This window comes from Squalius cephalus (genome assembly GCF_949319135.1).
Source record: "Squalius cephalus genome assembly, chromosome: 10".
NCBI lineage: Eukaryota > Metazoa > Chordata > Actinopteri > Cypriniformes > Leuciscidae > Squalius > Squalius cephalus.
In genome coordinates, this window is record NC_137131.1 from 1,136,871 (window position 1) to 1,148,140 (window position 11,270).

The 11,270-nt window shown below is 36.5% G+C and overlaps 1 protein-coding gene and 1 long non-coding RNA gene across 4 annotated transcripts; one reads left to right on the forward strand and one right to left on the reverse strand.

The window, feature by feature from the left end:
* Positions 1–5,711: 5,711 nt before the first annotated feature.
* Positions 5,712–8,877, forward strand: LOC307165662 (inhibin beta B chain; the record flags this gene model as incomplete). The annotated part of the gene is made up of 2 exons (XM_079883522.1): positions 5,712–6,081; positions 7,398–8,877. The coding sequence occupies 2 exons, from the start codon at positions 5,712–5,714 to the stop codon at positions 8,153–8,155; spliced, it is 1,128 nt and encodes a 375-aa protein (XP_079739648.1). The 3' UTR covers positions 8,156–8,877.
* LOC307165664 lies at positions 8,233–10,052 on the reverse strand. 3 transcript variants are annotated; one of them, XR_013822515.1, is made up of 2 exons: positions 8,916–10,052; positions 8,233–8,771 (listed from the first exon to the last, which is right to left on the reverse strand). It is a non-coding gene; the product is annotated as an uncharacterized lncRNA (long non-coding RNA). The 3 variants fall into 3 exon arrangements; XR_013822516.1 differs by having other exon boundaries at positions 8,233–8,791; XR_013822517.1 differs by having other exon boundaries at positions 8,233–8,791; positions 8,874–10,052.
* Positions 10,053–11,270: the final 1,218 nt, after the last annotated feature.

Consider the following 11,270-nt stretch of genomic DNA (forward strand, 5'->3'; position numbering starts at 1 on the left):
TTATGACTACAATGAGAAAAATAACAAATTACATCACCCAATACAAATTCAATATCTAATTTTAATTTTGAAACAAGGAGTTTTGACAGATCCAACCAAAATTCTTTAACAAGGGAGCAATTAAAAAAAAGATGATCAATTGACTCAATACTACTTTTACAGAAATTACAATTCAAGTTACCATTACCAAATTTAGATGTGAGTTTGTTGGTGGGATAAATATTATGTAAAATTCTTAAGTTCATTATTCATTATCCAGTCGTCATAGGGAACAGTGATGACGTGTGGCCACTAGACGGCGCCTGCGCACTGAGAGCTGAACTGAAGTCTTTTTTTATTGCAATTTTTGACAAACATAAGATACAAAAACAGACAAACTTTCAGACAATAAACATGTTATAGTTCTATAGTCATCAAGAAAAATAATATAAGGAAGCCTGATTTATCTATTGAAAATGATCAGCAAAGAGAAGTACGAGAAAGAAAAAAAGGAAGAAGAAGAAAAAAGGAAAAAGTGGGGGCACAAAAAATGAAAAGCATATTATGAAAGAAAATTAAACAAAGATGTTTTTATAGCTTTCTTATTTACAGATCTGCAGCACACTGATAAAAATGAATTCTGTGGTGAAGTAAATAGCCTAGGGGAGAGCGGGGCACAAAGTAACGCTTTTTGACTTTCTCAGTTTGTGTAAATCTACTTATGTTCAGAGTATTTATTTTTTCCCACATTAATTTCCCACATGTCTGGTACAATTATGTGGTTTTGTTTTATTAATACAGTATATACTTTTTTCTGGATATACCCCGAAAGAATGGAAGTGAAATGTGACAACATGCCCCATAGGTGGGGTACATTGTAACATGTGACGGGCACATTGTAACATGACATATGGCAGCTTAAAATGTTATCTGATCTAATAAAAAAAATATACAAGACAAACTAAAATATTTTCTAAATAAAATACAATTAAAAAACTTTTTCATATAAAATAATGGCAATTTTTAATAATTAAATATAAACTCATTTTTGAGTTTTGACTACGAACACATGAAAACACAGCTATACAACATAGTTCAAAACAAATAAATAATTAGTAATTTCTGAACATTGACACTCAGTCTTTATTCACCTTTTTCTCACGTTTTCTCAATAAAATTAATAAAACTATAGAATATAATAGCATATTTCTAATAGGGGCTCATTGTAACGCAGTGTGACAACATGCCCCGCCTGCACAACTGGGATTTAAACCCGGCTAGTTAGCGAAGCATTAAAGAACTATCTCAACTGTTAAATAGCATATTGGAGATTAAAATAATATCAGATTTGTCTAATTTTAAATAAACACAAAAAATAGAGATGAAAAACTTACTTACTTACTTTTGCCATGGTTAAATAAATGTCTATGGATATCTTCCAAAAAAAAATGTAGAAATTAAAGCGTAAATATCAACGTTATAAAATGAAGTAATATTACTCAACTTTTCTGATACCGCTGTTCCCATCATGCACTGGGGCTTGCATAATTAATGAGGTTGATTTTTCACTGTTTTCCAGCTGTATTTACACTGCTTTATCATTGCTTTTGTTGTTAGGATTAGTAACTTGCCATTTTGTGACATTTGGAATTTTCTACTCAAAATTGCACATTCAAAACCAAAAACGATTCATCATGTGTACTGTGTTCACTTCACGCGTGCCTTTTAAATATGTAAATGTGGTGTTTCACACATTATCTATTGTATTAATTACTGAGATGTTTCTAAGTAATGCATATACTTTAAAAGTGTGGTTTAATTCAATGTTTATTGTCTGAGTGAAATGTATTGCAAAGGAAACTTCAGCTAAATAGATATTACTCAACCTTTTACTAAGTTCAAATGACTTATTTTCTTTGTTACTTTCACTTAACTTAAGTAGAGTTTGCTTCATTCCATATGTGAAATTTACTTTAAAAATATGCGTGCAAAAACTTGCCAAAGAAAAATTCAGTAAATTTTACTTATTGTTTTTTTTCAGTGAAGCATCTCCTGCTGCTCTGATGTCTCAGGATGATTGTCCATGTAAAGATGAAAAAGATATTATTCATATTTTTTCCCGTTGCCTTTTTATTTATTACAGGTGATACAGATCACCATTCAATTCCTATTAAATAGCCATCAGACAGTGCATAGTTTAGTCGTTAAACTACGCATGACAGGGTTAAAGTGCATAAAACCCTGATGCACAAACATTTATTGAACCAGCGCTAATAAACTGTATGTATCTGAACTCAACCTATCTAAACCACCGAATACAATGCACAATTTTTTGTTCTTAAATAAAAATAATAATCTCAAACTAATCTTTCAGTCTCTCAGCTCTGTATTGTGATTTTACTGTCGCATCTGCTAAATAAACACCTCTATAATAATGAATATTAAAGGGACAGCTCACAAAAAATAAATAAATAAATAAATAAATAAAGCATATTTGACCTGTTTGACTTTCTTCTGAAGAACGGTGAGAAACAAACAGCATTGGACCCCATTGACTTTCACTGAATGGAAAAAAAAAACTTTTTCAGAAGTTGTTTTGAATTTTTTTTTTGTTTTTTTTTTTTGTGAGAATCCCTTTCAGGTCAGATATACTTTTAAAAATAAAGGCTCCAAAGGTTTTTTCATCACAATGAACCATTTTGGTTCCCTAAAGAACCTTTCAGTGAATTCTTAAAAGTCCCCCTGTGGTGAAAATCCAGCTTTTAATGTTGTTTATGTGTCTATGTGGTGTTTTTAATACGCTTTAAGACAAACCATGTGTAAATTCATAAGTCGACACCATTGCTGAGTATTTCCTCCTTAAAACTGCAGTGAACCAAAGACAGTCTCAAAAACACGCTTTGAAATCGCTGGTGTTTCTGACGTCACAAACTACCTTGTAACCAATCAGATCAACGTGTGATCGTCAACCAGTGGATCTCTGAGCTGAGTGAGTGAGTGGAGGCGGGGCTCATTTGCATATTCATAGAACCGCGCATACTAAACGAGGCAAGGGCAGTGGTGGTCTTAACATAGAGGCATAGGTAGGCGGCTGCTTGGGGCCCCAACCAACCTCAAAGAAAAGAAAAGAAAAGAAAAGAAAAGAAAAGAAAAGAAAAGAAAAGAAAAAAAGAAAAGAAAAAGCCCCTTATCACCATGAATGCTTCAAAAGCATGGTACATTTTATTCCTATTCTTAAGAAATACGTTGAAACGTTGAAGTAGTAGTTAAAATGTCCAGTTCATGGTTAACTGTCCCTACACATACACCCCCCTACTTTCACAATGAAATGGACAAGTCCGTAACGGTGCGCGGCGCGACAGATAAACACGCAGTGACAGGAGAACTGTGAAGTACACAAACAGAGACGAAGCAAGATGAATCTAAACGCGAAAATGAAACAAAGTTACCCAAGCGGCTCAAATAAAAGAAAAAAGCGAAAAGACGCCTATAAGTATTTGGCAATGCTGCCAAAGATTACAAACCTTTTTACGGCTACTGTTGGGGATACAGACAGCACTGTAAAAAGTGAATAGTTGGATCAACTTTAAAAAATTACTTCAATTGGTAACACCTAAAGAAATTACGTTTTCTCAACTTAAATTATCATGTTTTATCATGAAAAACGTGATAATTTAAGTTTAGAAAACTTAATTTCTTTAGGTGTTACCAATTGAAGTAATTTTTTTAAGTTGATCCAACTGTTCACTTTTTACAGTGAGGAACAACAACGTCCAAAGCGTTGAACATGCCGCTACAGCAGCTAGCTGTGAAGTGGCGCTAGGTGAGGATAACGTTAACACACTCACATGGATATACGTGGATATACACACTCACATGGATATACATGGATATACACACTGACATGGATACGTGGATTTGCTTAGAGCCAAATGCAACCTCACCTCTCCCCAGTTCGCCCCTCTTAAGTTACCCCCTCTCACTTACTATAAATACTGTTTTGGCGCTGGTAAATGTGACGTGACAGATCCCTAGCGGCACGTGAACCGATCATCTCTACTAGCTATTAGTAAATAAACACAAATAAACAATGTTGAAAGATACAGTACAACTTACCGAAATGTATATAGGCCTACATACATAATATCGATCAATCAGTGTTTTTCAACCGCGGAAAGGGGTCAATAAAAGATCTGGAGGACTATTATGTCACATTACCTCAGGAAAGCCGTTTAATGACCAAAATATAGGCTATAGCATGTTTGATGGCTAGAAAAAAAGAGCTAGAGAGTATTTTGCTAAACATGTGTAGCCTACTATATTACATATTTAGTATATTTTTACTTATATCATTAAATAAAGTTGTTATTTAATAAAAACGCATTATGTTTAATTTGAGTTATTTTTAATAATAGCCTACCAGCTGATAGGGCTATCTGTATGTTTACAGCATTATGTGAGTTTTTTTTTTTTTTTTTGAGAAAAATTAAAGCCCATCTTGTGTAGCCTACCTAATATTTATCCAAATGAGTCAATATTGAATCAAATCACAAGAACTGAATTGAAATTGTGAAATTTGTCTCAAGCAATAATAAAACACCGTAGCTTACCAGATATTGTACCATGTAAACATTGTAACATGTTTCTGTTTAGTTACTAAAATGTTTTGACAATCACAATACACATACTTATTGTGATGCAAGATTTATCAGGTTTGAAACCTTATTCTCTGTTGGGTTCCCTCGTGACTATTAGTTTGTGTAGTGCTACACTTTGTGTGTTCTCTGCTTTCCATCTTCATTTTGGAGTAAAGAAGTGTATGCAGGGTTTAAAGGGGAAGGATTTTTTTCTTCACTTCCCCGTAGATTAGCTTTGCCTATCCACCATTCAGTTGGTAAAAAAAAAAATTTCGTTCTCTTTTAAAGATCGAATGGGGGGGGGGGGGGGGGGGGGGGGGGGCATACATACCTTTGCCTTGAGCCCCCAATTTGCTAAATCCGCCACTGGGCAAGGGTGTCGAGTTACATTCAAGCTATTTTAAGGCATGAGAGACAATTCAAGGAAAAAACGTTTAAATATGTAATTCTGGAGATCAAATAAGAGTTTAAAGGGATACAATTGACTATACAGAGCGACTTCCACTATAAAGAACATTTTGAGCAAGGGAAAGGTTGTTAAAGGTTCTTCATTTTTAAGAGTGCATGGTCTGGGAGCTTCTGTTGGTAGAGTTTGTTTCTGCACAGACTAGAGGATGAGTGATTGGATGCTGTGACTCCAGCATCTACACCGAACTGGTTTCCCCGGTATGAAACAGCCTGGATTGCGTCATATGTGCCGTTCGAGTGGTTTAGGGTTACAGTGTTACAGTGTTGCGGGTCACTGGGACAGAGGTGAGGCTTTGGACTGCGGCTCGACGTGGCACTGTAAGTGTCGTGTGTTTATTTGTTCGCGCTAATGATTAACCCAGGCAGGGCTATATATATGCTCTATGCTTCAGTGAGGAGTGTGTTTGTGTGTGTGTGCATGTGTGTGTGTCGCTCACCTCCACAGTCCTCCCTCCCCTCGAGCGCGTGCACATGTGTGACAGACACCGTCATTGGTGCGTCCCTTAAACGTATCACAACTTTTGATGGATTACCCCACTTCTGAGTGCTCACTCTCTGCGGCCACTCACTAGTGCTCACTCTCTCCAAACCAGTCCCAGTGAAACGAGCAAAGCAAAACTTTGCATCATGATCTTAGAGTCGTTCTCGTGGTCCGCGTTCACGGTGCTGTCCACGCTGGTGGTGCTGAGCGCGCTCACGGTGAAGGGCACGAGCACGGCCACCACCGCGTGCCCGACGTGCGGTATACCGGCGATGGAGAAGGACGCGGAGGAGCGATACCTGGTCGAGATTGCGAAACAACAGATTCTGGACAAGCTTCACCTGCGGGAGAGGCCGAACATCACGCATGCGGTGCCACGCGCCGCGCTCATGACCGCGCTTCGGAAACTGCACGCGGGGCGCGTGAGACAGGACGGGACCCTGGAGCTGGACAATAATTTACCGAACTCCTACACAAATAACCAGGCATACGAGATAGTGAGCTTCGCTGATGTCGGTGAGTAGCCTACATGTGACTTGCATTGAAACCTTCTTAAAATGTCTTTGGGTTCATTGGTACCCACGCTGTAAAAAAAATTGTTGGTTTAACTTTAAAAAGTAAGTTACCCGGTTGTAACAAATCTGAGTTCATAAGTTAATGCAATGAAGGAGATTGGTTTATTCAACAGAAACTCAAAATATTATTTTATCTGAAACACGTGAATTATCTAAGTTGATTTGACAAAAGAAAAAAGCTGTGAAAACAAATCATGAAAAAAAAAAAAAAAAAAAAATATATATATATATATAGCCTCTATAAATTATTATTATTTTTTTTTTTTTTTACAGTGTAGACACATTCTTAAAATGTCTTTGTGTTCATTGGTACCCACGCTGTAAAAAAAAAAAAAAAAGTTCATTGAGTTCATTGAAAATAAAAAAATTGAGTCATTATAATTATTTTCATGATTTGTTATTACAACTTTTATCTTTTGTCAAATCAGCTTGGATAATTATTTTGGTTCAGATAACATTATATTTTGAGTTTCCGTTGAATAAGCCAATATCCTTCATTGTATTAACTCAAATTTTTATTTTCAGTGAACTCAAAAAATTGTAAGGCAACCAGGTAACTTACTTTTTAAGTTAAAACAACATGAACGCAAAGACATTTGAAGAATGTTTCTACACTGTAAAAAAAAGTTTGTTTACCTTAACAAAAAAGTTACCTGGTTGCCTTTTTACAATTTACAATTTTGAGTTCATTGAAATTAAAGATTTGAGTTAATACAATGAGGATATTGGCTTATTCAACAGAAACTCAAAATATTATGTTATCTGAACCACGTGAATTATTTAAGGTGATTTGACAAAAGAAAAAAAGTTGTGAAAACAAATCATGAAAATATATTTTTACAGTGCAGAGGCAAACGTTCTCAGAGGCAAAGTTATGAACAAAATAATAAAAAAATATATAGACATTAGTCGAATCCAAAATAAAAGATTATGTTTACATAATATATGTGTGTGTATACTTATTTTGTATATATAAATACACACACATGCACGTATATATTTAGGGAAAAAAAAAGATTTATATATACAATATCTATATTTATATATAAATTATATATAAATATATAAACATGCAAATATTTCTTAATTAAATACATGCATAATTCCGATGTCATTCGCTTCCAGTTATTTCTGCTGTACAAAAACAGCTGCAGATATTTGGTATCATATCACTTGAATTTATCATCATAAGCACAACCAGTGGTTTGCAGTTTTACGGTTCCCTCTTCTAAGCTCTTCTGTGTGATTTCTCTCCAGATGACGAGGTTTCCACCGGTTTCGACACCAGTCTATCATTCCAGTTCCTCCAGGAGAAAGGCCACAGTGTTCAAGTTCTTCAGTCGTCACTGTGGCTCTACGTCCGTCCGGCGGACGCCCCTCGTCCAGGTGAGCGTGTGAGCGCTGAGATCTACCTGTCGGGCGCTAACAACCGCACGCTGCTAATCCAGAGAAGCGTTGAGGTCTCGCGGGGCGGCTGGCACACGTTCCCCGTCACCGTTGCCCTACAAGCCTTTCTAGACGGAGGCCAGCGCCGTCTCAACCTTGAGGTTCACTGCGAAGACGGAGAGCGAAACCTGTGTGTCCGCGACGCTTCCGGCGAACACCAGCCGTTCCTCGTAGCGCAGGTGCGTTTGCGTGAAGACGCCGCGACTCACGCGCTGAGCAAGCGCTCGCTACGCTGCGGAGACGACGTGAGTGTGTGCTGCAAGAAAGACTTGTACATTAAGTTTCGTGATATACAGTGGCAGGACTGGATCATCGCGCCCGAGGGATACCACATGAACTACTGTATGGGACAGTGTCCTCAACATCTCTCGGGGTCGCCGGGCATAGCCTCCTCATTTCACGCCACCGTCTTCAGTCAGCTAAAGGCTAACGGGATCCAGACCGCCGTGTCGTCCTGCTGCGTTCCCATCCAGAGACGCCCGCTCTCAATGGTTTACTTCAACTCTCAGCACACCATCGTGAAGACCGACGTCCCGGACATGATCGTGGAGTCCTGCGGGTGCACATAAACTATAGACATTAGCAGTGCTCTTATTTATCAGCCGCTGGAACACCTTCTAATCAAGGCTTTCTGTCTCTAAGCATTATGGGTTTTTATAGATGTTCAAATACTCAGGGAAGCACACTGGCACGGTTACCCAACATGACATTCAGGTATTGCCACCCGTCCCAGTGAAGGTCTGAGAGTGGCTCAAGAGACATTTACTTGAGAAGCAAAATGACTCGAGTCAGAATTAAGTGCTTAAAACAAGGGCAAAAATTCGTCTTGGTGTTCCTTTGAATTAAGTTTATTTTTCTGACTCCATTGGTAGATATTTGTTCTCTATGGAAGCTTGTTTCCGCCACAGAATACAAAATTAAAAAGGTAATTGCGACTTTTTGTCTCACAATTTGCGAGTTTACATCTTGCGATTCCTACTTTATATCTCGCAATTCTGACTTTACATCTCGCAATTCTGACTTTATTTTTCGCAATTCTGACTTTGATCTCGCAATTCTGACTTTAATCTCGCAATTCTGACTTTAATCTCGCTATTCTGACTTTACATCTCGCATTTCTGACTTTATTTTTCGCAATTCTGACTTTACATCTCGCAATTCTGACTTTATTTTTCGCAATTCTGACTTTGATCTCGCAATTCTGACTTTGATCTCGCAATTCTGACTTAATCCCACAATTCTGACTTTACATCTCGCATTTCTGACTTTATTTTTCGCAATTCTGACTTTACATCTCGCAATTCTGACTTTACATCTCGCAATTCTGACTTTACATCTCGCAATTCTGACTTTACATCTCACAATTGAGAGTTTATATCATGCAATTCTGACTTTAATCCCACAATTCTGACTTTACATCTCGCAATTCTGACTTTATTTTTCGCAATTCTGACTTTAATCCCACAATTCTGACTTTACATCTCGCAATTCTGACTTTATTTTTCGCAATTCTGACTTTGTAACTCGAAATTCTGACTTTAATCTCGCAATTCTGACTTTATATCACGCAATTCTGAGAAATAAAGTCAGAATTGCAAGATGTAAACTCGCAAATGTGAGATAAAAAGTCGCAACTATCTTTTAAAATGTTTTATTCTTTCATAGTTCTCAATTCATTTCGAAACAAGACTTAATATCTTCAGTCACTTTGCTTCCCCAGTTTTAAGAATGTTTAGATCTTTCTAACGGAAAACAATACAAAAATACTGAGAAAGAATATACTTTTTCTTTGCATGCAATTCAGTATCTGACGAATGTTTCTCTCATGATAGCTTACTTTTTACCGTTTACGCCAAAGCCAAATGCAACTAAATATGTGTAGTAATGGCTTTTCTTTTCAAGCTGTTTAAACAGATACATTTTCTTATATTTGTAATATTACTAATAATGATACGTTTTATTTATATAGCGCCTTTGCAAAAGCAGTACAGTTAATGTACGATAATCTACAAACAGTACAATAATCTACATTGTACATGTTACAAGTGTCATGTTTTGTGTGTGTATTTTGTCTCATTTGGTTTGAAGCACTTCCTAGGGATGCATAAATCAGTGTGTGACATATCAGTGTGTGGATTCACTGCATCGGACGGGTTTGAGCTCACAACGTTCTGCAACTGCACTTTATACGTTATTTTGCATAGTTAGTACAAATCAAGCCATGCAAATCTGATCTTCATGTGCTTTGTTTATTTTTGCTTCGACAAAAATAATACTGTAACTCGTTGCACAATATTAAAGCTATTCATTAAAGCTCTTTGAAGGAGCTTTAACTCTATGAGATTAATTTATATAATTTTTTATCAAAGGAATATTTTCTTATAAGTGGGAGAGAGCTTGAAAATCTGTACTGTACTGTTCGTCGTAATTTTGCTGAATGTGTGTGATTTTGAAAATAAATATTTTACCTATACTTCATGCCTGGTTTAATGAAAAACTAAAACTAAATAAAGATTTGAATTAAGGACAAAGGTCACATCAAACATCATTAGACTAAACAAACCCTGATGTTTGACATGTTCTTCTGGATCACATCCAGAAACTATATCCAAAAGCAAATCCAGAACGATATTACAATATTTCACGGTCATACAGTCTCTTATCGCTTGACAAGTAATTGATCACTACTCTTGGGAAAAAGCAGTATTTCTAAGAAGTCAATCAATAATGTCTAAAAGGCAAAGAGCGTGTTTGCATGGGCAAATAAATGAAGTGGTTTTTAAAGATGGCTATATTTGATGAGTAAACAGCAGTGAAATATTTCTGGCATGACTTCAATCTACTAAAGAAAGGCACAGAAAGGGTTGTTCATCATAAGAAAATGTATTTGTTTGCTTTCGCTGCAAACGTGACATATAAATATAAACATAAACTCACCGAAACACAAACTACTGCCATTGACAGTCGAGGTACGAGAGCGTCCGAGAGTCCGAGAGCAAGCTGGAAATACAAAATTTATTAATAAAGCACATTTAAACACAATATAGATTGATCCAAAGTGCTGGACATCGTACAAAGCAGGTCTACACTATAACAAAAACAACAATTACAGGTTTCCAAAAGCTAAAGAATAAAAATGCAGGACAATATGGCACGATAAGATCACTAATATAATATATTACACGGCCAGACAACGCCGTATATACAAACATAAGGATCTTAAAATCAACTGAATTTAATGCTAAAGCAGGGGAGATATGATCCCTCTTTTTAGACCCATCAAAAGTCTTCCAGACGCATTTTGAACAACTTGCAATCGAGATGGTGAAGATTGAGGGAGACCAGAATAAAGAGAGTTGCAATAATCTAATCGTGACGTTACAACTTCTAAATCTTTGCTTGAAAGAAGGTTCTTCAACTTTGCAATAGATCTTAAATGGAAAAAGCTTCCTCTAATAACAGCACTAATTTGTTTATCAAAAAAATAGTGAAGAGTCAAAGATCACTCCAGGGTTTTTGATTTGTTTGCGCACATGTGTTGAGAGAGAACCTAACTGGGCTTCCAGAGCAGGAGTTAAAACCTCTGTTTTATCCTCATTTAACTATAGAAAATTATTTTTCATCCACCTCTTGATATCATTTACACATTCCAATAACACATCAAATGAGAATCATCTGCATAAC